Here is a 26012-nt window from a genome sequence, read left to right on the forward strand (position 1 = left end):
CCGCGTGCAGGATGCCTAGGCGTGCAGGCGTGCAAATCACTGCTTGAGTCTCTGCGTTCAGTTCTGAAGAAGCATTCCTGCGACCTGCATGGGGAGCCCCCCACAGCTGTGCCGCAGAGGAAATCCAGCACTTCTCTCTTCATTACACCCATACGGTTTTCCTTTCCTCTGAACAAGTATCAGTGAATTTGCTGAATGTAATTGTCCGTACTTTACTTTGGCGTTCTTCTCACTAGCTTTTCAGCAAACCCCTTTTATCATTTCTGGAAAATCATATGCTCCTGTATAACTGGGACGTCTATTAAGGCACTCCCTTCCTGCCACTGTCCCCAATCCGCAGTGAAAATGAACCAGTCCTGTGTGCCACCTTGCTGAGTAATGACAGCCCATCCTACAAGAATGGGTTAGAGACACTTTTCTCTGGTGATATACTGCACTCACCTAAGACCCAAAGCATCTGAACTGAGAGCAATTTCTTTTCTTTTTTTGGGGGGGGGGGAGGTGCTGAGAGAGAGGGAGAATCTCAAGCGGACTTCCCGCTGAGCATGGAGCCCAACATGGGGCTCCATCTCACGACCTGCGATCATGACTTGAGCCGAAATCAGAAGTCGGACGCTTCACGGCCTGAGCCACGAAGATGGAGGGAAGCGGGATTTGAATTTGAGGGCGTTGTCAGGTTCAGGAAGCCACGTCACACATGGGCCCATCCGTCGGGTCTCAGAAGCGCCTGCAGCCAGCCGCGGCTGCTGCCCCCGCCTCCCAGCCTGGCAGCCGCAGCGGGGGCCCGACGGCTCCTGAGAGAGGAGCTGCTCTTCACGGCGCCGGCTGCTAGTAACGACTGAACATCCCCTCAAAGGTCATCCTTGTTGTTGAAAGATGTGACATTTTTTCAGTTGGTTCATGATGAGCTGGGGATTTGAAGTGTGTAGGTCTGTGGTGTTCAGATCAGAGAAAGACACATGGCTCAGAGCGGAATTTCAGACCGTGGGTGAATCAGGAGAAACTTGCTCCTGCCCCTCCAGCTGGCCGCCGGGAGTCACAGCTCACGACACTGGGGCGTTGGTTGGCCCTCTCCTCGGAGTGGGCCCGACGCACAGCTGGCCGTTCTGCTTTCCTCGCGCAGTGATTTTTAAGTTATTGTTGTCCCTTGTACGGACACCAGCAAACTGCAGACGCAGGGCTGACATGTCCCACCTGCAGGGGGAGGGCCCCTCTCTCTCAGCTGGCCTCCTCCTTCACCCCTCCGCGGTCCACACCCCACCCAGCCCTCACAGCCATCCCATGCAAGATGCAGACAAGACTCTGGCCCCACCACGAGCTTCTCCCCGCACTGAGAAGGGTCCCCATCACAGCCAGCTGGCCCCACCTAGGGCCCCAGTCTCCTGCCCTCTTCCAGCCCCTGGACATGCGGCGCCTTGGGGTGCCCTGTCCTGTGATAAGCAGCCTGCCTCTTCTCAGAAGGCTGGCCCACATGTCGCATCGTCTGGTGAGACCTCACTGAGCACTTTCTCCAAAGGGCCATCCACCCAGGGACATTCGCGTATCACCCAGTGGTGGGATCCGAAATGGCCTTGTGCATTTACGACTCCCCTTGTGTGCTGGGTGGGTGCTCCTTCCCCACCCTTTACCATGAGAGCTGCCTAAGAGCCGTCATGCTGCCGAACGGGGCCCATGGCTGCGAAGCCGTCCTCGCCTGCGGCAGGAAATGAAGAGGCCTCTGGAGAACGGGTGAGTCAGCACCTCCTGGGGCTGCTAGAGGATTGCATGACACGCGGTCTGTAAGGCCCCTCGCGTGGGCCGCGCTGACACCATCTACCCTTATGACTGAGAGGCGCCACGGCACAGTAGAGGCTGCAAACTGGTGGCCTCCGGCTCACATCTGAGTCCCAGGCTGACCTGATATGGTCTTCAGAATGTTTTTAAAGATTGAGCCACTATTAAAACATTGGAGGGTTTATGTTAAATCTTGGTTTCTAAATACTTTTTCAACCATTACCCACCCCACCCCCCACATCTGGCAGCACCAGACTCCTTTTTCACATGGCAACCTCTGGGTGGCGCTGGGCAGCACCTGCTCCTTGTCTCCCGGCCCCAGGAGAGCATCTGAGCTTGTAGGGTGAATAGGGGTGCGATGATCACAGTAGGAGCCTTGATTCCTAAGGGTCCACCTTTCTGCAGCAAGGGGAGGCTGAGGTAGGGGGACCATAGAACTAACCTTCCCTCCACTTGAAGCAGGCCCATGAGGGTCACGGATCTGGCTAACACGTTTATGGGTGATGCTGGCCACACGTGTGCCCCTCAGGAAGCTGACAGCCACCAGCTTTCTGCACCCATCTTGCCAGGGACAGCGATTCCACTCAGCCTGTGGGTCCCAGCCTTCTGGCTCTCCGATGCTGGGAACCAGGCAGCGTCCCACACTGCCACCTAGCTCCCCACCATGAGCCAGGAGAAGGGCAGAGACAAGTGTGTGTCTGACTGCTGGACACCGTGACCAGGGAGCTCTCACAGGGGCACTGTTGCTCCTAGTCTCCTCTGGCCAGGACCCCTCCCCCAATTAATGAGTAAGAAAGAGCCCCCAGACCTCCTGACTGCCCACCGGCCATTGGGCACAGCAACGGCGGGGCCTCCCCGAGCACGTGCGAGGTACCGCCCGGCAGTTACTCAGCCTGGGGCCCCTTCAGACGCAGGAGCAGCCGCAGAGCAGTTGCAATGAAAAAGCATCCTGACTGCCACGGGCCAGCAGGCTTTCCAGGCTGTCACGCTGGAAACGTATGTTGCCGGAAATGTATGTTGCCGCGGGGCGCGGAAGTGGAGTGGAGGGTGTGATGGGCTCGCCCTTGGGCTCCCTGCTGCTGAGGCTAATGGGTATCTCCCAGCTCTGGGAGAAGGGGCTGGGGAGGGCTGGCTCCAAACAACCGCTTTCATGCGATGAGTCTTTTACTGGGGCTCAGTGCTACAATGAGCCAGCACAGCTAGGTGTTTCCTGTCCAGAATCAGGCTGATGAAGCGGTGGCTGGTAAGGAGCATTCTCTGGAGCTGTGTGTCATGCCACTCACAGAGGGCAGGTGTTCTCAGATTCCCCCTCACACGGAGAGAGAAGAAAAGCACTTGGCACAGTCAACAATTCTAACGGCCTCCCAGTGCTCCCTGATGTGCTGCCCTGCTTCTAGACACTCCCGTTCACATGGAGACACACGGGCACACACGTGCACACACATCCTCTCCTCACCGCACGGCACCAGGGAAGACATTGCCAGAGAAAAGCCATTTCAATTCAAGGTGCCAGATTTTAGTTGGTCAGATAGAACCCCTGGCACGTTGCTTTTCTTTGAGCCCTAATGCCGCCCAGAGCACAGAGCGCTGCCACCCGGAACACGGCAGAGCACCGCCATCCGGAACACGGCAGAGCACCGCCACCCAGAACACAGCAGAACGTGGCCACCCGGAACACAGAGCCTGCCACCCAGAACACGGCAGAGGGCTTCTTAGGTTGGTCCTGTTCTTCACCCCGCAGAGTGCTCTCTATCTGTGGTGGGGCAAATAGGTAGCCCCAAAGTCATGTCCACTCAGAACCTCAGATGTGGCCTTATTTGGAAATACGGTCTTCACAAATGTCATTAGTTAAGGATCTCGAGATGAAGTCATGTTGAATTTAGAGCCTTAAATCCAAGGACTAGTGTCTTTATGAGAAGAGGAGTGGCAGAGAGACACTGCGGAAGGAGGCCATCTGAAGACAGAGGCAGAGGAACGCCTGAGGCCATCAGGAGCCGAAGAGGCCGCATGTGTCTCCTCTAGAGCTCGGAGAGGACACGGCCCCGCCCACCTGCGGATTGCAGACTTGCTGCCCCCACAACCGGAAGAGGGTACATTGTTGTGGTTCTGAGCCACTCGGTTTGAAGCATTTGTTACAGCAGCCCCGGGAAGCTCATATGCTCTGTGAGGGACATGAAAAGCCCTAGATTGTAATTATTGGTCTTCTTCATTCGACCGAACGCCTCTATACTTGGTTCTGATTGTGGCACGTAGTTGGCAAGATTCAGAGCTTGATGAATGAGTGAGCAAGACAGTGAATGAATGGGAGGATGGGGCTGCATGAGAGTGTAGTGCTGATGGGGCCGCTGAGGCATCACCCCACCGGGAGCTGTGGCCCTCTCTCTGGGCTGAGAACAAACCGAGGGAATGAACCTTGCCTGCAGCCCCCTTGCCCCCATTCTGGTCCCGAGAACGGTAGTGTCAGATTACCAAGCCTAATGCCCAGAGCCGCCTCTTGAGGGCATACACCTAAAAGAAGTAACGCTGCCTGTTGGAACTATGAGAAGCAACATGGGAGTGAGTTTACCTCCTGTTTGCACACCTGAGAAGCTATGAGAACTATGAGAAGCAACATGGGAGTGAGTTTACCTCCTGTTTGCACACCTGTGCTGCCTCACAGCACCTGCTCAATCACGACCTTGTGCACAAGGGAGCTACCAGCAGGCGGCCTCCTACCACGTCCCCCACAGACCCTATGCACAGGTGGCAGCCATCACCATGCACCCTTTGGCTGTCTGGTCTACACCGGATAGAGCACATGTGGTTGTGGACAAGAAAAAGTCACAGTCTCAGTCTGCCATGGATGCTTTGTAAGTAAGTGTTTACGGCCCTCGACCTCTGTGGGCCTCAGCGGCTCACCCGGAGGGGGACGCCCTTAGAGGCCTACGGGCACCTGGAGTGGTGGGGGGGTCTCGGCGCGCCCGGTTACCCAGAGGGGTTGGACCGTAGAGGCGGCCGGTCACAGGAGGCGGGGGGCTAGGTGGTGCCAGGTCTCACCTAGAGGGGGAGACCCTAAGAAGCGCCTGGTCACCCAGAGTGGGGGGGGGGGAGACTCTCGGCGACTTCTGGTCACCCCGAGGAGGCGGCGCTCAGCGGCGTCTGGTTACCTGGAGGAGGAGGCCCGCGGCGGTGTCTGCTTACCTGGAGGACAGCAGGTCGGGAAGACAGGGGACTCCTGGAAGCGCCGGGTGTCTGGGGCGAGGCCACCAGGCAGGTGAGAATCTGCCCCGAGGTGGGATCCGTGTCTGCAGAGGCCACTCAGCAGGACAAGCTAGGAAGAGCCCTTCCGCTGGGAAGGGTGAAAACCAGTTAGCCCCGCTTGGCAGCTGCAGGGAAATGACATTTCAGGCCCAGGCAACATGATGCCGGGGTCTGCAAGGTACAGGAAGTCTTTCCGTTCAGCTGAGCAAATGAGCCAGTGACCTACCTTCCTGCTGTGAGCCGAGGCCAGCGGAGAGGGGACTCTACCCCTCGTGTCGGTCACAGAATCCCCATTCTCCTTTCGGGAATTTTCCTTCCACACGGGAGCCATGCTCCAAAAAGGTCATGTGACTCCCGCCCAGCCAATCAGAAGATGGCATCCTCAAGGCCATCGTGATTGGTTCAGTGATGGACACATGACCCAGTAAGAAACCAATGAGGCTCAAGCCCTGGACATTAGCCGGAAGGGCCCGGAAGAAGAGGTTCGCTGTGTTAGAGACGGGCCGGAGCCCCGGGCTGGAAGAGACCACCAGGGGTCCCAGTCTCTGGGGCCGGCTGAGCCGACGCAGTGAAGGAGGCCGCGTCTGGGTGACGCCAGTGCTGGGAGCCCTGCTTTCTGGTTCCAGCAGCTCAGGCTGGGGCGGGCGCAGCCGGGATGCTTCCAGGTGGCCAGGCTTGCAGAGAAACAAAGCACAGGTCTCCCGGCCGGTTCTGCAAACCACACATCCGCCGTGTGTGCTCGAGGCCGCTCTTCTGGCAGGTTCACGCTCGTCAGAGTCAACGTTGTATCTTCCACAGACTGGTCAAAACGTCGGGGGCGCCCCATAGTTCCAGAAGTTTCTGCCTGGTTGATGCCTCCTGGTGACCTATAGAGGCACTCACATCTCATCAATAACTGCTCTCCTAGCTGTATCCTTCAGGAAGGTTTGCTTCCGGGAAGCGTTCCTGCAGACAGCTCATTCCATCTCTGTGATTTGTGATCATCTCACGGATTGATTTGTACCGTCTCTAGATCAGCGGGCGCATCTTTGGGGTTCTTCCCACCTTCTTTGGTTCTCAGTGACAGAGGTTGATTTTGACCAGCTTAAGGAGGAATGGGCTTTTTTAGAAGGTTATGAGGTGTCTTACAAAATAGAAAATTGGGCTTAAAATCTGGACTTGGGCTGGACGGGAAGGAACAAGGCAGCAGAACCCGGCTAGGTTGCAGGAACGGAGAGCACCTGTGGGGACATCCCTGGGGGGTGGGGGGAGCCAGGTGTCTTGATTGACGGCTCCACTTGCATCCACAGGAGGAAATGAAACTCCCAGAGCAGACTCGGGGTGCTGCTACCCCACAAAAGGATGAACAGCAAAACAGCACATGACTGTTAGACCTGCTTTTGACTTATCCTCTCTTGATGGACACAGGGGTTGTATTCGAAATATTTAATGAGAGGACGTGGCGGTCAGCAACGGGGCAACTCTGCTGGCCACACCAGCTGAACAGTGGCCCCAGCTGCAGACATATACCGTCCCACTCTCACAGAATCGTTTCCTGTCCTGAAGGTTAGAAAAGTCAGCTTTAAAAGACACTAGCTTCTGGTTTACCTTGTCTTCCTCCTCTGTATATTCTCTGGGTAATGTTGGAACCAGCGTGTCTAATGGGATGAGTACCAGGTTCAGAATTCTGACATTCTGTCATTTCAACTCGTCTTCTTCTATTGGGCTCTGTTGTTTTATCTGGGCTTCAGGTTTCCCATCATGAAACTGGGTCTTTGGTCCTTGAAATCTAATTGAATTTGACGACCGTTCCTTAAAATCCTGTTCACCTAGCATCTCTCTGCGACAGGTGACAAATTCATTAGCTGTCGAAAAGCAACATTTTCCGAGTAAGACAGCCCCTCGTCTCGCGGCTGCTCTGTTAGATGGAAAAGCAAGGTCGCCGAGGACTTGAAGATCCCTGTCTCTCGCAGTGATGAAAGTTACAAGAACACACACTTGTGCTGCCTGTTTAGCGTTTCTGCTCTCAGAGCTGGCTTTACCTGGAGAAATCCGCCTCCTCCAAAAAAAGAAAAGAAAAGAAAAGAAGAAACAAAGCCCAACGGTGTCTCTTTTCATCTGGGGGAACAACAGCTTAATTGCTTCAGCCATTTAGTTACCAAATGCAGTGATATGTTCACTAATGAAATGTTTCATGCTATTTGGATCCTTTGAGGGGAGAAAAGAAAAACAAAAGCTCACCCCAGTCCATAAATCAAGTTAAATAATTTCTGTTCCTTTCTAAGGAAACTTCTTTCACCCTCTGTGTGTTATATTATCTGTGTCAAACAGATGCTGGCAGAGGGAAAAATGGCAGGACACTCTAAGCAGACTAATGAAGGAGCTCCAAATATTGTATCAAAATAAATGAAGTGAATAATGCAAGAGCTCATTCCTGGTTTTTTGTTGTTGTTGTGTTATGTGTGTGTGTTTTTTGTTTTTTTTTTTTACTACCACCCCAGTGTGTGCGAGCCGCAAGCAGAGGTGACTCACGCAGGGCTGAGTTGGAAGGTGCCCTGGGAATGTGGTACTTACCAGGAAACAACAGGCAGCCTCACCGCTGTGTTCCATGCCAGTCATTTGTTGAGTCCAGAAACCAAGAAGGAACAGGAAGGTGGGAGAAGAAGAATCACAACCCTTTCCAAGTCCAGGTTTTTTGCTTTGGATTCCTCCTGATAGCAGAAGAGAGGTTCTTAGGATTGAAGTCTTCCTGGATCTGTGGGGGGCCGCCTATGGGAAATGTCATCTTCCAGGAGAGCGTTGCTCAAAAGCTGGTTCCTTCCCGCCGTGGTGGGTGCTTGGCGTTTTCAGGCAGCAGCCCTGGGATCCTTTGTGGGAAGCTTCGCTGGGTGTGGTTCTGCATGTGGGAGACTGAGGTCCAACAGCGAGGGGTCGGCCACCTGCTTCTTCTTCCAGGAATTCTGCTTCTGAAGCAGCAGGAGGCAGGGCCGTGGGGGTCACCCCTGCGGCAGGGACACCAGTGCTCATGTGACCTTTGCGGTCACACCCTATATCTAGCTCTCTGTCGTTCATTCAAACCCTTTATTCTCTGGGCCCTGACACCTTCCCAGTAATGGGTCAGTTTCTGTTCCCTGCAGCCAAGAACCCCAACCATCCACAACAAGCTACTTAGAAGAAAATGTCATTTGTTTTGCCTCAGGGAAAAAAGGCAGAGATTTTAAAAAAACATCCTGGGGCTGAAGATGGGAAGGCCGTGCTCAGTAAATTCATTGAGCTCTTGCTGTGTGCCAGGAATTGCTCTAAATAACTTATTATTTCTTATTGTAAGTTATAAAATTATATAAATATGCTAATTATTAAGTAAAACAGTTGCTGCGGGTTCCCTCAGCATCCTCTCCGAACAGAGCGGCTGACAGCAATCCCATTTCCCTGCTGTCCATGGTATTGTGCTCTACGGTATCCTATCACTGTAGATGGCGCAGCAGACTGGACACGTTATTAATTTGGAAACGACGGGGACGGCATTTGCTGCCTTTAACGGTAATCTGGTGGCCGGTTCCCCCTGTGTAGGTCCTGGTTAAACTTGCTGTGCTTAGTGCTTCTCAAACCTTATGGAATTTAGATTCCTTCTGTCCAAAGACACCATGACATAGAGCGCAGCTCTGCACCTGTCTTGCTTTCTCATCTTCATATAACTTACGGACGACATAGTAAAATACATCATTTTTGCTCAAGGAGGCATGTGAAATTGAGGAGCTTTGATGTACTTGAAGCAGTTTTTGAAGTCAGGAGAGGTGGTCATGGGGTACTTTTGGGGTAAAGTAGCTGGGGATGCAGGAGGCTTAGTAAACCCCCACCTGGGGCTTCCTGCAGCCCTGGGCGGGCAGAACACCCTGCTACTCCTTCCCTTGGGGGAGTAAGAGCCTTTCTGGAGTATCACCGTGCCCAGACTCCTGGAAACCACGCATAAAAATACATCCACTGCCTTCATTGCAGAATCTGTGACTCGTATGAGATTAGTGCATCAGACTGCTCCCTTCTTCTCCCCCAAGCTTCAGCCTCTGTTCTTCACTGGGCCACTTAAATTCATCTCGCCGCCTTTCTGTAGCTTTTTCAGCTTGGCCAACCTCATCCTAATCGTGCAGATTTACAAATGCAGCCTAGCGTCTTGCTCCCAGCCGCCTCCGCTGCCGAGCGAGGTTGAAATGGGAGGGCTTGCGTCTGGATGAGCACATCCACCCTTCTCTATTCTCTAGTGAGTTAATAAGCACCGCAGACAGGTCTATTCATCTGCATCTAGCTTATTGTGGTAACGACCAAGCTGAGTGAGCTCTGGGCTCAGCCTCAGTGTCAAAAATGCATGATCACCAGCCCAGCCCAGTTACCAGATTGAGGAACTGCAATTAATATGATAACTTTTTGCACAGGACATTTAATCCGTGGGTATAAATCACAGGAACATGCATTGTTTTCAGCTAAGGTGCACTCAGCTGAATCACTGAGAAGTTATAGTCTCGCTTAAACAGCTGAGTGCTTTGGAAACAGAAAGAGAAAAGGAAGACATTAACTGAAGTAGGTCCTCTCTGTAGTAGACAGTACATAGATATAAGGTGCGTGCGTGTGTGCACACCACGTGTATCTATAGAACGGGGTTGAGAATGCAGGCTCCGGAGGCAGCCAGTCTCACGTCACATCCTGGGTGAGTTACTTATGGGCTCTGAGATCTTGGGCAAGGTTCTGGGAGCTCAGAATTTGAGCCCAGGCATTCTGGCTCCAAGTCCTTGTCTTAAACCACTCGCTGCACCAGTTCTCCAGCATGGTAATAAATGATAAGTCAAGGAGACAAATGTCCTTCCCACCCCGCCTCTCGTCCTCTGATTCCTTCCAGAGCCAAACGTAGTTACTAATTTCTGAGTAGTTACTAATTTAAGGAGCAAGCTCCTTCCCATCCAGTAATACAGATTCCGAATGAGCGAGTATCTGACCTACTCTTTATATTTGTACGTGTTTGACTTCACAACAGGACATAGCGGGACCCACGTCCTGGGGATTGGCTTCATTTCTCTAATGCTTTACATAAACCCCATTACGTAGAGGTGTCCCCGGTGTGAGACATAGCGTGGCCACTTCTGCTACCGCGACCTCATGCTGGTCAGCTAGGGGGCGGGCAGCTCAGCCAACAACCAGACTGGCTTTTCCAAAGCCAACCACAATGGCGACACCCCCTTTGACCGTTCTGGTGGCACCATGGCCCATCCGTTCCCCAGAAACCGTCGCAGTACCGAAGACACCGTGGGCCCTATATAACCCCACAAACCCTACAAAAACCATGGAGCCTATAAGATCCTATGCAGTACGAGGACGCCGCCTTGACCCTATAGAGATCAGGGAAATCATCACATCCCTACCAGGGTGTATCAGTTAGGTGTTGCTGCATTATATCCAAGCACGAAAATCCAATGGCTTAATTTTTTTTTTTAAGATTTTATTTATTTATTTGACAGAGAGCACAAGCAGGGGGAGCGGCGGGCAGAGGGAGAAGCAGGCTCCCGCTGAGCAGGGAGCCCCATATGGGACTCGATCCCAAGACCCCGAGATCATGACCTGAGCCAAAGGCTGACGCTTCACCGACTGAGACCCCCAGGCGCCTCCCGATGGCTTAAATTTTTTTAGCTCAGGAATCTGTGTGTTGGCTGCATACTCCTTCTGGTCTTGGCTGTGCTTACTGTTGTTTCGACTGTCAGACTGACGTTTCTGGTTTTGACCGGTGTCCGGGGCTTTGGCGAGGACCATGCCATTGCCTCTGCAGCCTTCAGGACTCCTTCCCCAGCGGGCGGCCTGGGCCCATTCGTCCAGAGGCAGAAGGTTCCAGAGGGTGACCAGGAGCAGGGCTCTTATGAGCTGGGGTGGAACTGACACGATGTCACGTCCACCCAATGACAAGACCAGCCCAAATTCAAAGGGGGTTGGGGGGCATACACCCCACCTCTTGATAGCCAGACCGCAATCAGGTTGGAGGTGCTGTGCAGATGGGGAAGGATCTGAGCCCATGAAGGGCAACCAGTTGGGTGCACAGCAGGGTAACTGACCCAGGAGCCTGGAGACACTTCTGAGCCTATAGACAACCTGGGGAGCCCAGCCTGCCCTCAAGAGCCTCAGAGACCTGTACTGACTCCTCCAGACCTGAGAGGCTGGTCCCGCCTCAAGGGAGTCCCGTGCATGCTTCACCCAGCTCCCTACGGACAGACATTTAGGTTGTTTGCAGTGTTCTATCACTGCCAAGAGCTCTGCAGGAAACAGCTGCATGCCTCCACCTGTCTGTGCACATGTGCAGGTCCCCCCGTAGGAGCAATTACCGAGGGTGCTCTGAAGAGCAAACCTTCTCTTTTACTGCAGGGGGGGGTGTCATTCGGCGAGGTATCTCCATAACTGCATGCAGGCCCCAAACGGGAGCAGAGCTCCTTGCAACCCGCTCCCGGAAGCTCGTTCATCACCAGAGGCACACTGCTGGGCCAGCAGCCGTGTCTGCAGCACCTGCATACGCTCGGCGCACCTCTGCGCGGTCGGCCTGGGCTTCCCGACCCCGTGCCACCACGCAGCTCCCACACGCACAGAGCACGGGGCTGCCGTAATCAGGTCTCCGCCCGATGGTTCAGTACCGCGGAGCATCCTGAGTCCAGCCCCTGGGAAGGGTCAGTGCTAGCGTTTAAGGAGCAAGCTCCTTCCCATCTCTGGCCTTGGGAACGGGCCCAGCGCGTGCGCGGGAATGCCAGATGCTGAGAGGAAAGTTATCGATAAGGCCTGGAAGGAGGAAGGACGACAGGGAGTCATAAAGGCTTATTAATAGCAGAGAAGGGACTGGCACTGGGGTTTCTGGCTTGAAAATAAAAGGGCAGAGAGGGAAGTGGAAGAATTGGAATATAAAATCTCAGAGCTGGAAGCCTGCTTCCCAAACCCAGCCATCTACCAGAATCCACTGGGGGGAAGCTTTTAAAAACACAACCCCCCAGGCCCCGCCCCACATCTACCAACTTGACATTTCTTGGGGGTGGGCCTTTCAGTCTGTATTTCGTAAATGCTCTCCGAGTAGATTTTAGGAACTGCTGACACAGCCTGGGACTGTAACACACTCGCCGACATCCGCAAAAGACGGATCTGCGATGGTGACTGCCGCGTCATGAGCTCTTACTGTAGCCCGGCAATGCGCCTCGTCTCCCCGCTCCTCCTCTCTGGCCTATGCCGTGTATGCAACCCCCACCCCCACTGTCCGTGTGAAATGACTGAGAATCAGAGACGGGAAGGGAACAGAGGCACAGAGCTGGCAAGTGGCAGAGCATAGGTTCAAACCAGGGACCGTGTGATCCCAAAGCCTGTGCTCTTCTTTTCCTGAATTGCTTCTTCCGTGAAGTGGGGCGGCGGTACCAACCGACTCAGCCCCTCACCCCCCTGGCCCCCAAGCCTTTGCTCCCAGCCTGCAGACTTCACTGCCGTGCGTAAGGGTGGGCTTCTCCAATGAAACGTAATGCTGAGCGACTTTTCTACAACCTCTACCTGTTCCAGGTTCCCCTGCCTCTGGGGAGCACAATAAAATATATATATCACATATATATGTATATTTATGCGTATATGAAGATAGATGAATTTTCTGTATGTATATGCATGTGTATATATGTATGTGTGTGCACACACGTGTGTGTGTATGACCTACAATCATCGCCACACGTATCCAGCCAAGGCGACTTGAATCCATGGTCTTCTTGGCACTTGCCTTTGGAAGACCCCCGAGTCAGGGCCTGGGCAGAGATTACCCATGGTCCCCAGAATCCATTCTTCCTGCCTTCCTTTTAGTAAAAGGATTCCCTGAACTTGAGCCAGGCACACGGCTGCCCAGGTGGTGACCCTTCCCAGCATCCCTTGCAGCTCAGGGTGGCATGGTGACGAGTCCAGGCTAATGGTGTATGAGTGGAAGAGCTGTGTACAACTCCAGGGTCACGTCCATCGGAAGGAAAGTTGCTCCCCGCCCCCTCGGCCTCTTACTTCTCCCTGTGGGCTGGCGCAAGGGCTCTGATTGGTAGAAGAGAAGTTCTCTACCAGAAGCAATGTTGCCACCCATGGGGCAGGGGGAAATGTTTGGAGGGGGTGGTGACGGGCACCTAATGGACAGAGGCCGGGGCGCAGTAGAACACTCTGCAATGCCCCAAAAATTATCAAGTCCCAAAATACTGATAATGCTGAGGTTGAGAAAGGATGTGATGCATGTCTGCACTTCCTTTTTCCTGGAAGCTTAGCTTGTACCCTGATACGGGACTCTATCAAAACATAAGGCTTCGGAGATCCCAAACGACTGTGGCCTGCATGCCATATGAGGAGACCAGAAATGCCCTGTCATTACCAGGAAGCATATAATAGGAAGACCAGTTTTCTCAGAATGTTTGCAGGCAAGAAATGCACTCTCATTCATACAAGCAGAATATGATTTTCTGGAAGGTCCCTGGGAGCTCACAAATGCCCTGGGGAGAGAGGAAACAGCCAGGGAGCAGGGTCGCTTTGGAGACTAGGAAGCAGGAATGGTCCCAAGCGGTCCAAATAGGTTGAGCAGCTCTCAGTGGAATGGATGAATTTCACCTGCCTCTTCTGGCCTTGGGTCCCTTGTTTGAGAGTTAATGGCTGGAGAGAGCCTGTACCTGGTGAACCACGCCTAGAAGGTGAGCTCACCTGCTGGCGGGCCCCCCCGCCCCGGGAGGGATGCAAAGGCTCCGAGCTAAGGAGGATCCAGGTGACCTTTGACTTCTGGGCAGAAGGTCAGCCACCTGCCGTTCCTGTCCCACCGAGAACGCACACAACCGAGGTAACACCGCCAAGTAATTTGGAGTATCAATAGGAAATGGGGTTGGAAAGTCCTGTAGCCCTAACCAACAAGCAATGGGTGGGGCGTCGGGAGACAAGGTTCAACCTCGGCTCTGCCACTCACAAGGGGTGTGACTGAGAAAATCCCTTTGACTTTCCGGGTCTGAAGCTCGAGACTCGGCCCTCTCACGACCTGTGTCCTCCCACACAAGGTTGCTCAGATCCGCTCAAGCAGGGGGACGATATGCTTGATAGTTTCCGGTAACGGATGAGCCTCCCGGCCAAGATCCATATATCGACACATACGGCTCAGGCTATTTGTACAATCATACATCAAAAAATGGAAAATTTTAAGTGCACACATTGATTGTGTCTCAGTCGAGGGGCACTGGGACAGGCTGGGGATTATTTTCAAAGCCTTTATATACTTGAGCTCATCTCAGAAATTGGGAAGAAACAGAACAGCCGATGGTGTTGTGAATATCCCATACGGCCACGGAGAGGCCGCCACGGAATCTCATCTCCCCTTCATCCCACATGAAAGGCCCCGCAGTTCAACCTCCGATGCTCATCGATCCACCGGTGAGTGAGAAGCAGGGCCGGGAGCTGAGCACCAAACTTCAGGGCAGCCAATTCTTTATTCTCTTTAGGAATAACTAGCACCTTAATTGACACTGGCTGATCTTTCCTGCTCTCTGTCCATTCCCCTTCTTTATGAAAATATGGAAGTTTACCCAAATTTTCCATGAGGACTCTCATGTGGATTTGGAGGGGGACGATTGCTGAAGAGTGGGTATAGGGTCAAAGTCTGGCCAGTGGAAGATTTCAGTTATCCCCTGGTTATATGGTGACTGGTTCAAGAATGGGCACTTAACTCAAACCAGATCAATGACTCCAGTTCCGGAGTTTTGCTGGAACCATCGGGAAAGAGACAATCCCTCTCCTTAGCGGTCTTCTGAGCAGCTGGGTGTAAGCTCTTCGGTATGGAGAAGGTCATTTTTGTGGGGAGCTGGAGAGAGCCTACCTGAGAAGCTCGCGATCTCCAGTATCCAAGATGGCCCCCAGTGATTCTCACCTCCTGGTATGCAGGGCCTCGTGTGGTTCCCTCCCACACTCACTATGACCACTCTGTAACCAGAAGAACACCAGAAACGGCGGCATGTGACTTCCACAGTTGGGGCGTGGAACACGATACGGCTCCCCTCTGCTCCCTCGGACCTCCGGCGCTGGGGGGCGCTGGCTGCCGTGCTGTGAGCTCACTCAAGCAAACCTGAGCAGAGCATATGTTCAAGGGCTTCAAACAAGCACTAACGTTCCAGACAAGTGGGTGAGCCACCTTGACGTGCGTCCTCCGGCTCCAGCCAAACTGTCCAGTGCCTGCAGCCTCGGCCAGCCTCTGACGGCAACCTCGCCAGAGACCCCAAGCCACGGCCCCCCAGAGAACCAGATGTCTGACCCTCAGAAAGAGGGATGAGTAACAAATACACATTGTTGGAAGCTGCGAAGTTTTGGGGGGACTGCTGCACAGCCGTGAGCCATGAACACATGGTACCAGCTTGGGCAGTGGTCCCTCCTCCTGGAGGAGCACCCAGCCTTGGGGAATGTGGACTTCCGAAAGCGTCTCAACAGGGCTCTTCCAAACAGGATCGTCCGGATGAATCCTGCCCAGCAGGTGCTCTCTGCTCTGCACGATGATCTGGCTGCTGTTTCCGAGGACAGCGTCAGCCCTGAGTTCCCTGAAACTCCACTGGGGGATTCTTTGGGCCACAGGCTCGTTATTGAACCCATGCTTCGTCTCTCTTTCTCAACCACAATTATTTTCAAATACCTTAAGGAGAACACTGAGTTTTGCATATTCCTTGAGGCTTTTTAAAACTGGGAGGGTTTAGATTTTGTTTATTTATCCATGGGAAAAAATGTAATTTGGGAAGCCTTCTTGCTTATGGGTGGCTGAGCTCTGCCCCAGGGGTCCCTCCAGGCCCCGTGCCTCTCCTCCCCGCCGCGGATTGTAAGTGACAGTCATGGCTGGCAAATTGCCCCTTGGGAACCTAGCGATCCACACTAAGCAGCAAGACCCGCTTTGTGCACTGGCGTCCGGGGCCGCCAGTGGTGCCGGCGCAGGAAGGATCGAAGGGCGGGAGGGCACGAGCATCATGCCCCTTCAGGACAGAGGGAGCCCACAATCCCCCCAAATAGTGGGTGGGTCCTTTGGGGGCAATGAACATTTTGAAGCATCAGTGGGATATTTAGCTTAATCTGGTGACTTGCTATTCTTACGTTTACGTTTCCTAAGACTGTGGGGAAAAGGAAGGGGCTGAAAGGAAAACAAGGATCTCATCTTCCAGGACTCTCTACATTCTGGGAAGGCATAACATTCCCACTTTCGCCGGTGTCCATCTCCTCTGGGGGGGGAGCACCCCCTTCCCCTTCTGAGGCTGACAGAGCATGATCTGTTTTGGTCGACGGGCACAAGGTTCAAATAGGTGTCTGGCTGGAGACCTTCACTCACTCCAGCTGCCCTGTAGACCCACCGGGCTGGAAGGGAGCGAGTGCCAGGCCCCCAGCCAACGAGGATGCCCCCGGGGCCCCGAGTCCCCAAGGGCCCTCCATGCCCAGTTCAAGTCAGCCTCCCTCACCGCGAGCTACTGACGTTCTTGTTCGACAGCTCCTTCTGTGTCCACATCAAGAAGAGCTTGCTGCTGGGTGAAGGTCCCATGATATCCTTATGGGATCAGCGCAGCCGTCCTACCGAGGCAGCCTGGTCTCCCGTGTGACAGCCTCACCCACCGTGGCAAAGCCCCGCACCGGGAGGCCGAGAGCACAGACTCAGCCGCAGGGCTTGGCTGGGGTCCCGGGAAGTGGCAGCCAGCAGGTGTGCAAAGGGAGGTGTCCCCAAAGAGCAGCAGGGGCAGCAACCAAACCACTGGAGTTGGGGTCCAAGGAGGTTCTCTCGGGCAGGGCCACTGTTCTGTTGTCAAACCTGGGGGGCAGGCAGAGCTCCACCACCTGCAGACGCTTTCCAAGGGGCCCCCCGGGGCAAGTGACATTCTCTCTGGATTGTAGGCGGTGGAACAGAGCCTCAGGGGGTGCGGTGGGGGCGCCGGGGGATAAAGGGACTTGTGTCAGTCCCCTGGCTCTTTTACGGGATCACAGCAGCAGCACAGAATGCTGCAAACACTCACAGGGGAGCACAGAAGAGTCTGGCAGCTTCCGCTCTCCTCTGAGCAGCTGAGGCCCTGCTGAGGTCTGAGGCTGGAAGTCGGCCCGCATGGGGAGCCGTGGGAGGGCCTAGTCCTGTTCCCTGACCTTCAGCTGCCTAGTGACTCCGGAGCGGGGCGGGCACAGGGAGGGGCTGCTGAGCAGCAGGACTGCTCCGACGGCAGGTGGAGAAGGGGCCAGCCGTGCAGTGCAGCCGGGACCACCAGCCAGCACAGGGGCCTCTGGGGAGAGTCAGGCTCTAGGGTGACCCTGCCACAGACAGCAAAGCAGAGACCATTCTTGGCTGACTAATGAGCTCACGGCGGCAATGAGAGACAGGCAAGGGGTCCCCGTGCTTTCCTCACGTTGGTGTCGGAATCCAGCTTGGGCCTCCAGAGACGGCGGCAGGTGGTGCCATTGCTCTGCTCTTCCAGGCCGAGCCTGCAGGGGCTCCGAAGCCATGCGAACCCCCGCCGGGGGAAAGAGCCTGCTTCGGCAGAAATCCTGTCCCCTCCTCCTCACACCGCGAAAGGTCTGCTGTCAGGAATCCAGCTGCTCAACACACCAAGTGACATCTAATGAATGTAGTGTGTTAACAGATTGTCTCATCAGCTTGCGGCTACAGGAATAAATACACTGTAAGGGCAGCCTGTAAGGGAACACGGGTCTATTTCGTGTCAAGAGGGGTGTGTGCGAGTGGCCTGCCCTGCAGGGCTGAGCTCCTCCCATGGCCGCTCAGGGGGCCAGGCTGCTCTAACTGGAGCCGCACCCGAGCATGTGGCTTCTGAATCACCATGGCAGGAGAAGAGAGGATGGGGGACCCACACTTGCGCTTCACCTCTCCCCTCATGGGGAGCGCACCTGTCATGACCATTTGCAGGCCTTGTCAGTGCCATCGCATGGCCCCAAGTGCACCACAAGGCAGACGGGGACTGCCCCAACTCCAAACATGCCCAGGTATGGGGGAAGGGGCTAGAGAAGAAGGAGCCCCTTCCTGTCGGCGGGGAGGGGGTGCCCGTCAGCAGACTCTGCAGATACCTATTGTGCACAGCACGGCAGGCAGATTGCTGAGGTGCATCTGGAAGAAGGGGGACATTGAATTCACAGCGCTCCACGCGTGGCAGCACAGACCTTCAGAGGAAGCCAGCAAGGTCTCCATCGCAAGAGACGAGGAGGAGTATTACCGTCTGTGTGTCTCTTGAGGGCAGGAATTGCAACTGACTTAGTTTTCCCTCCCTTAAAGTGACCAGATTTGGACTTGCCTATTGGCCCAGAGGAACATGCTGGTGTCACGTCCATATGACACTGCAGTTAGATGCCATTTTAAATTCCACCGCGGCACTTCGCTTTTCTGGCTCCCACCAGGTGACCAACTTACTTTATTAGATGATGCCCTCATTACCCCTGCTCTGTAAAGTACTCATTGTCCGTCTCTCTGCCCATTCATCCATCCAAACATCCAATCATCTGTCCATGTCTATCCCCCATCCATCCATCCCTCCATCCACCAATCATCCTCCCCACCAACCCATCCCCCACACTCATCCATCCATCCTCCATCCATCCATCCTCCCCATCCATCCATCCATCCATCCATCCATCCTCCCCATCCTCCATCCATCCATCCATCCTCCCCATCCATCCATCCATCCCCCCCATTCCCCGTCCATTGATCCATTCATCCAAAAATGCTCATTGGCTGCTGACTTTTGCTAGGCATGGCTCCAGTCACAGGGTACATAGCTGAGAACAGAATGGACCAAGTCCTTATTCTTCTGGAAGTATATTCTATGAGGGAAGACACACAACAGGCAAGAAAGAAAATACTTAGAAAGCACAGTTCCAGAGTGCTCTGAGTCGTAAAGGGTAGAAGAGGGGATTTTGGTGAGGAGGGGCAGGCAGGGAAGGGAAGGGAGCATGAGGCTGCTCTAAGGTCATCGGCGCAGGCCTAGGGAAGGGGCACTGTAGGAGCTGGGACCCGAATGATGAGGACAGCCAACGAGGGCTCCGAGGTGCAGATGAGCCTGTTTTATGGGAGGAACAGCCCGAAGGAAATCAGCGAGTCTGGGACTTAGTAGGAGAGCAGGGCAGAGGCGGGATGAGGGTGGGGTGATGGCCGGCACCACATCACTCTGGGCTGTGGGCCACGGTCTGGTCTCTGGAGCTCGTTGGAGGATGTGTGGGAGTCACTGGAGGGTTTTAAGCTGAGAGTGACATGATTTATGTTTTAAAAAGGTCACCCTGTTAATTTTCATTTAGCAAACATCAACTGTCTACTCAGTAGATTCCTCTAAGAGCCATGAAATGCTCTGGACACAGGGGGAGCAAAGTCGCACAAGGCGGAGCTTTTAAAGATATAAACCAAATGTGGACCATGGTGCTCCGAGCCCATTAGCGTAACCGGCGGATCGGACTTGATTGAACGTCAGAGAAAAGCAGCCATGAGAAATCCAGAGTCTGGCCGACCCAGAAAGAGGCAGTGACACAGAGAGCACGCGGCCCCAGGGGACCTGCAGGGGGACCCAGCCAGAGAGTGGTGGGTCTCTGCCATGCCCTCACATGCGTTATCTGCGAAGGGAGCCTGCTCTCCCTTCCTCAGCCCGGCCCTTGATTTCCTGGAGTCCGGTACTTACGGCTCCAGGGTCCGGGGTGCTGGAAAAGACAAGGGAAGACTGCTGGGGTCATCCTGGAGTGGGGTGGGCCCTAACCAGTGACTTATGTCCCTGTAGGAGGAGGAGTATTTGGACCCAGAGACACAGAGAGAAGGCGGTGTGGTGACAGGCCATGGCCAGGCCCACCAGAAGCTAGGGAAGAGGCACGCGTGGCACAGAGTCCTTCCTGGCGCTCGGGGGAGCCAGCTCTGCCGACACCCTGAGCTGGGGCATCTGGCCACCAGAACGGAGGGCAGGGGCGACAGTCCATTCCTGTTGTTTTCAGCCTCCCAGTTTATGGGCAGTTGTTACGGCACCCAAGGGAGATGAACACCCCTCCCCAAATTCACGTAGTCTCTCTACCTTTCTTTCTCCCACTCACACATGTATGATACACAGTTCAGTGGTTTTGTCCCACAGACGCGTCAGTTGGGGCGAGGCGCAGCCCAGGTGTGTGGCAGAGACCTGGAGAGGAGCGCCTCTTGCTGGGCACACGTTCCACTGGTCCAAGGCAGCCTTCCGTTAGACCTCCGGCCACAGCATCCTCTCCCCTCTGCCCATCCCTCCATCACGCCTCCGCCACGCCCAGCGCAAATCCAGGTCATCCATGACCACTGGACTGGGGGACACAGGCTGCCTGGGGTGCACCCTGGTCCACCCCCATCCTGCCAAAGCCCCGCTGGCTGCTGCTACAGAAGCTGGGGGGGGGTCCCCTGGGGAAGAGCTAATGACCACACCTGGGATGTGACAAACAGGGTAATTCAGTATGAGCCTCCCCAGAGGGAAACAGATACATGGTCCCTCACACCCCAGGTGCCCTGGCACAGCCCGGGTTGGTAAAGGGTTTTGTAGACGCGTTCATGGAAGCTCGGTGGGCCCCCTGCCCGTGGATTGGCCTGTGTTGCAGTCAGCTGCCCAGACCTCGGGCCAGCGGTCGGCATTAGGGGTCAAAATGTATCCCCCCAAATTCACGTGTTGAAGTCCTAACTCTCAGTAGTAGATGGGACCTTATTTGGAAATGAGGTCTTTGCAGGTGCAATTAGTTAAGAGGAGGTCATACAGAGCAGGGTAGGCCCCCACTCCAATAGGCCTGGTGTCCCGATAAAAGTGACAATTCGGACACAGACACACACACAGCACGTGGAAAGGTGTGTGAACACGAGGGCAGAGGTGGGGGTCTACACCTACAAGGCATCTACAAGGCAAGCAGGACCAGAGATGGCCCACAAATCGCCAGGAGCTGGACAGAAGCCCGGAACCTCGGGAGGAACGGACCCTGCCGACGGCTGATCTTGGAGTTCCAGCCTCTAGACTGTGAGACAGGAAATTCCTGTTGCCCCAGCCCCCAGTCTGGGGGACGGTGAAGCAGCCCAACTCGCCTGATGACAGATGGTTGGTCGGCCATGTCCGGGGCACGGAGGGGACTCGGGGCACGGACGGAACGTGGGGCACGGAGGGCTCTGGTTCCTGCTGTCTGGGGTCTGGCCTTAGCAGGTGGGAACTTCGTGGCTCCAGGGGCCCTTCGGGGGCAGAAATGAGGAGGCAGGCGGTGCGATGGAGGAAAGGAGACAGCTGCACTTTATTCACATTCAAAAGTGCCCTGCTGAAAAAGCATTTCAAGAGTCTCAGATCACTTCTTCTTCCTTGAATTCTGGGCATAGAGACCACATTACGGGCTGTGTGAAGTCGTGTTTGTTAGACAACAACGTTCTGTGTTTGCCTGGGAGACACACGGGGCTGTTCTCTCTTTCATAAAGCAATACACTTTTCCCTAATTGTCTTGGGAACACACAACTTCCTTCTGCCCATATTTGCTTTTTTCACTGTTGGGTAGAGACATGACCAGGGTGCATTGTTTCTCTATTCTAGGGAAAGTGGTGGCACAGACTGCAACTCGGAGTCAGGGAGACAATCTGGGTGTCCTGCCTGGAGGCGGCAATAGCAAATCCACTGTTCCCAATTAGAGCCAAGTTGGGTTGTAAGCCCCATTTCACCAAAGTGTCTATTTTCGAAAGAAGATAGAGATCCAGACTTTTTTTTTTTTTAGGTGAAATGGCCAACGTGTTCGATGTTGACTCAGTCTTTGTCTCTTCTGTAACCTGTTTTATCATCCTTTCTACAACTTACATCAATCTGAAATTTACATTGAAGTTATCCCCCCGACCCGAGTAGATGTAACATCCTTGACAGCAGGCATGACATATTTACTCTCCATCTCCAGCACCTGCAATAGTTCCTAGCACACAGTAGGTGCTTAGTAAATACAAGGGAATCAGCAGTGACCCATCACTTGATACTGTTGCAGGGATACAAGAATTTCATGCACCTTTTTTTTTTTTTCTCCCCCCAGTGGAAGGGTCTCCGGACTGCATTTGACTGTTAGAGGAATCTAAAAGTCAACCTTTTTCGTTCAGCCCAGAGCCACTGTGGGCACACCTCGGAAAGCTGACATCTGAATGTACGTGTGAGATCCAAGGAAAGGACAGAGCAATTTTCCTCGCTGCAGCCCAGAGGGAGCTGGGATATACGCTCGCCTGCCATGGCTCTCACTTACCACCATCAGTCAGCAGGCTTTTAGCAGAGAATTGCACATGTGATTTATTTGAAAATCCTTTCAGGTCCTGAAGGAGAGATACTTAGTACACAGTGCACTTTGTCATCATGTGTCAACATTGTCTCGATGCAGAGAGCGACATTACACCGTGTAAGAGCGTAATTGGATTGTGCTGGGATCCTTAAATCTGCATTTTCATTTACCAAAAGCCACAGCGTTTGGAGAGCCATCTGCAATGGGCACCAGCCCCTCCGAGGGGGTCAGTGTGTAGAAAGACAAAGGACAGCCATAAAGCCGCTGAATGCAAACTTTATATTTACAGTCGGTAAGTGTATAAACATATATTACATTCTTACGATCTACAATACATTCTGCAGGGACATGAATCTGAGAGTGGGCAGCGGCTGCCGCATTAAACGGGACATCACGCGGGTACAGATGGAAAGAAATATCAGGAGAGCTACTGAAAGCAAAGGACCGTCATTGAGAAGGGGTGATAGTTTAATCGCCCCACCAGACACGGTGAGTCGACTCGGGGACAGGAGCAGGTGGCTTACAGCTGCTGGAATCCCAGGCTTAAAGCAAACGGGGAGCACCTCAGTTGGGGGGGTACTAAGGTGGGAAGGATAAGCTGGAGGAAGGGACACCCATGATCTAAAGAGAATTCAATTATATGCATTAAGGAGGGTTGTGGGGGAGAGGAGGAGGAGAGGAGGAGGAGAAGGAGAAAGAAAGGGAGGGTGGGAGAGACACGGGGAAGCAGAGAAATAGGGTCAGGGAGACACAGGGACAGAGAGACACACAGAGAAAGAGAGAAACCAAAGAAGAGCATCTCAAAGCAGAGAAACAGAAAATGACAGAGGAGAGAGAGCTCCCCCCCTCCCCTGCCACCCACCCTGCTTCTCCGCGGCTCTCCTTGCCAGGGGTCCCGCCACCCTTCCCCGCCTTGGCAGGAGCTCGAGCCGGGGCAGGAATCCACTCATCTATCCCCCCACCTTAGTGGCTTCCCATGTGTCTGGGGGTTTGAGAGACATTCAGAGTCATTCTGACTTCAAGCAACAACGTTAAAGCTCTCAGGACAGACTGGGGCCGCCCTTTTTCCCCCAAGCGCGGGCACCTCCGTCCTTCCAAGGGTCCAAGCCCGCACGGGGGTGAGGACAGGCTTCCTGCGCGGCCCCCTGTGGCACAGCGGGGCCCTGGCTCTCCCTGCCCATGCACTCCACCTTCATCCACATTTGTCTCTGTAGCCTTGGACGGGAGACCCGGTGTGGCCGGCCACAAGGCCACCACAAAATGGCTCCCTCATCTTCCCAGAGGCGCAGGGGAATGAGTGTCCCTTGGTGTCGAATTCACCGCAAGAACCGCGAATCCTGAAAGACCAGCCTCTTCAAGGAAAGGACATGAGTGATGTTCGCCTGGTGGAGCCACTGGAGTTGACCCACCGGCCACAGAGGTGGGGGGGATGCTGGAAAAGTCCCCCATGCCCACAAGCGAGCGATGGCTCTTAGACAGCTGGTGGGGAGAGGAGTGCACATTGGAGCACAGTGGACTCGCCCGAAAAAGCCCGGTTCCTTGAACCAGGTTGACATTCTGTGCCCCGTAAAAAATACAAATAAAGGAATGCTCCGAATCCCCCAGGGGGCTGCTCCTTTGCTCTCGGCCTCTCCTTACAAAGATATCCATGGCCTATTTGCCCACGTGGGCCCCTTCTGTCCCTGTCAGCAGCTCCTGGTCCGTCAACAGGCCGCACTGGTCTTTGGGCGATGACACCCCGCGATGACGCCCCCCAGACGCTACCCGCTCTCTGGACGTGGCCCCTGGTCCCACCCACGGCGGGCTGCACGTCCCGGCTCAGATGACTCACTGCCTCCCGTCGATCTGCTCGCCCTCCCGCCAGGGTTCTCCCGGAGTCTGCAATACTGAGTTATGGACCCATGTGGTCACCGTACCCAAAGGGCTTTGATTCCACAGAGAAAGAGAGTGAGGGACAGAGGGGAGCTGCTCTTCCCAGGACCTCTCAGAAGCTCTGTGATTCAGAACTCATTTTTCTTCCAAGTTTTACAAATCGTGCCATGCACAATCCGCCCCTTAATGCTGGCCGAGACACCGGATGCCGGAATGTGAGCCTCGATCCCGACGTGGGGCCACCCCAGCCGAGCCGGCGCCGTCTGCCGGGGCTGTGCTGATAGGGGTGCTCTTATCCTGTCCTGTCACTTCACTCCTTTCCCGGGGGTGCCCTTGCCGCACATCCCCAAATTAAAGGCTGAGAGGTGAGCGAGAACCCGTGTCCGTGAGCTTCTGGCTTACACATCCTCGCGTAAGCTTTCCATGTAGCCGTGGGGCTGTCTGCTTTCCCCGGGGTCCAGATCCTGGCAGACCCAGCTCATGTCCTCACTGCCGGTCAGTATAGAGTTCACGGTGGGGCATCCTTCATCCGAGGGGATGGTGGTGAAGGTGGTAAATTTTACTCTTTTCCTTTTTGAGGTAGGGGACGTCGGGGGCTCGCTCTTCTGATCCTTCCCGTCTGCAGCGGTGGGGCCCGAACACTGGAACAGCGGCCCGTTGATGCTCTTCTGGGAGTCTGTGCCGAGGAGGAGATACTTACTCTCTTCGAAATCCATGCCCCTGTCAATGGCGGTGATCTGCTCCTGGCAGGACGCGAAGTTGACGTGGTTCTCCAGCAGTTCGGAGCGGTGGCTCAACCCGACCCAGTCGTGGGAGTGACTCAGACCTTCCTGCTCCTCGAAGGGAACCTGTTTGTGCCTGTATTTCAGTGCAAAGGCCACACAGTTTATCAGGAAGACCAAAATGGCCAGGCAGAAGACCCCCAACAGAGCGTACATGCCGATCTCCAAGTCGCTCAGCCCTTTGGATGCCTGCGCGAGGCCACTCTCGTCCGCTTCCCCGTCGCTTCTGGGCAGGTCCCCCTGGGTTGGGAAGCTGGTGAGGTCGATGGGGATGGTCTGCAGGTGGCTGTCATCATCCAGAAGGCTTCCTCGGCCGTTCTTTCTCTGGAAGGTTGACCTCTCTGTCGTGGACCCTCTTCCTTCCATGAGGCCCATGGAAGAACTGCTGTAGTACTGTCCCCCCTGACTCCCCCACTCTTGCAAGGGTTTTTTGGGTCTTCTGTCGCTGACGTTATTTTCCAGGTGAACTCCTGCCCCAGTGTGTCTGCTGTCGCTGGTGGTGGGGTTCGCGTCATTTTGGCCAAACTTAACTTTGATGTTGGCTGTTCCCACGGCCAGCACGCTCTTCCGCTTGGATTTCTGGCACAATTCGCTGATGACCATTTCGACCTTTACCAGAGCACCCTGCCCTTCGGCTTCCGCAGCGATGATAGGCCACTTGAATTTGGGGTCTTGGTGGATGGAGACCACCTTCTCGTCCAGGGAGGTGGTCATCAAGGAGAAGTCTTTCCCGTCGTAGATATCCAAGGGTGTGATGGAACCATCACTGAACTGGACCCAGCAACTGATGGCCGCTTCCTGTTGAATAAAATAAGTCAATGAGCACGGGCCCCAGGGCTCAAGGACACCAGGTCTTTGTGCAGTAGACATTCGTGGCGAAAATCATACGACAAGAACAAAGGAACGCCTTTTCAGCAGAGCAAGGATAAGAGGCCGGACGCACGAGGGTCATGGAAGAAAACCAGTGCTTTTGGAGGTGGAAAACCAAAGAACACAAGCACGGCCTTGACATGAGAGTGAAGTGGGGCCCATGCTAAATGCCCCATTAGAAGATCTGCTTTTCTTCCCCGAGGGGTCGAAAGA

The 26012-nt window shown here is 54.5% G+C and overlaps 1 protein-coding gene across 1 annotated transcript in view; it reads right to left on the bottom strand.

The window, feature by feature from the left end:
- Positions 1 to 24545: 24545 nt before the first annotated feature.
- Positions 24546 to 26012, bottom strand: part of TMEM132D (transmembrane protein 132D) — a 549620-nt gene continuing 548153 nt past the window's right edge. Inside the window, exon 11 of the mRNA XM_040620044.1 lies at positions 24546 to 25727. Within this exon, the coding sequence (XP_040475978.1) occupies positions 24546 to 25727 (1182 nt within the window). The remainder of the gene's footprint in view (positions 25728 to 26012) is intronic.

This window comes from Ursus maritimus, unplaced genomic scaffold (genome assembly GCF_017311325.1).
Source record: "Ursus maritimus isolate PB19 unplaced genomic scaffold, ASM1731132v1 scaffold_33, whole genome shotgun sequence".
Lineage (NCBI taxonomy): Eukaryota > Metazoa > Chordata > Mammalia > Carnivora > Ursidae > Ursus > Ursus maritimus.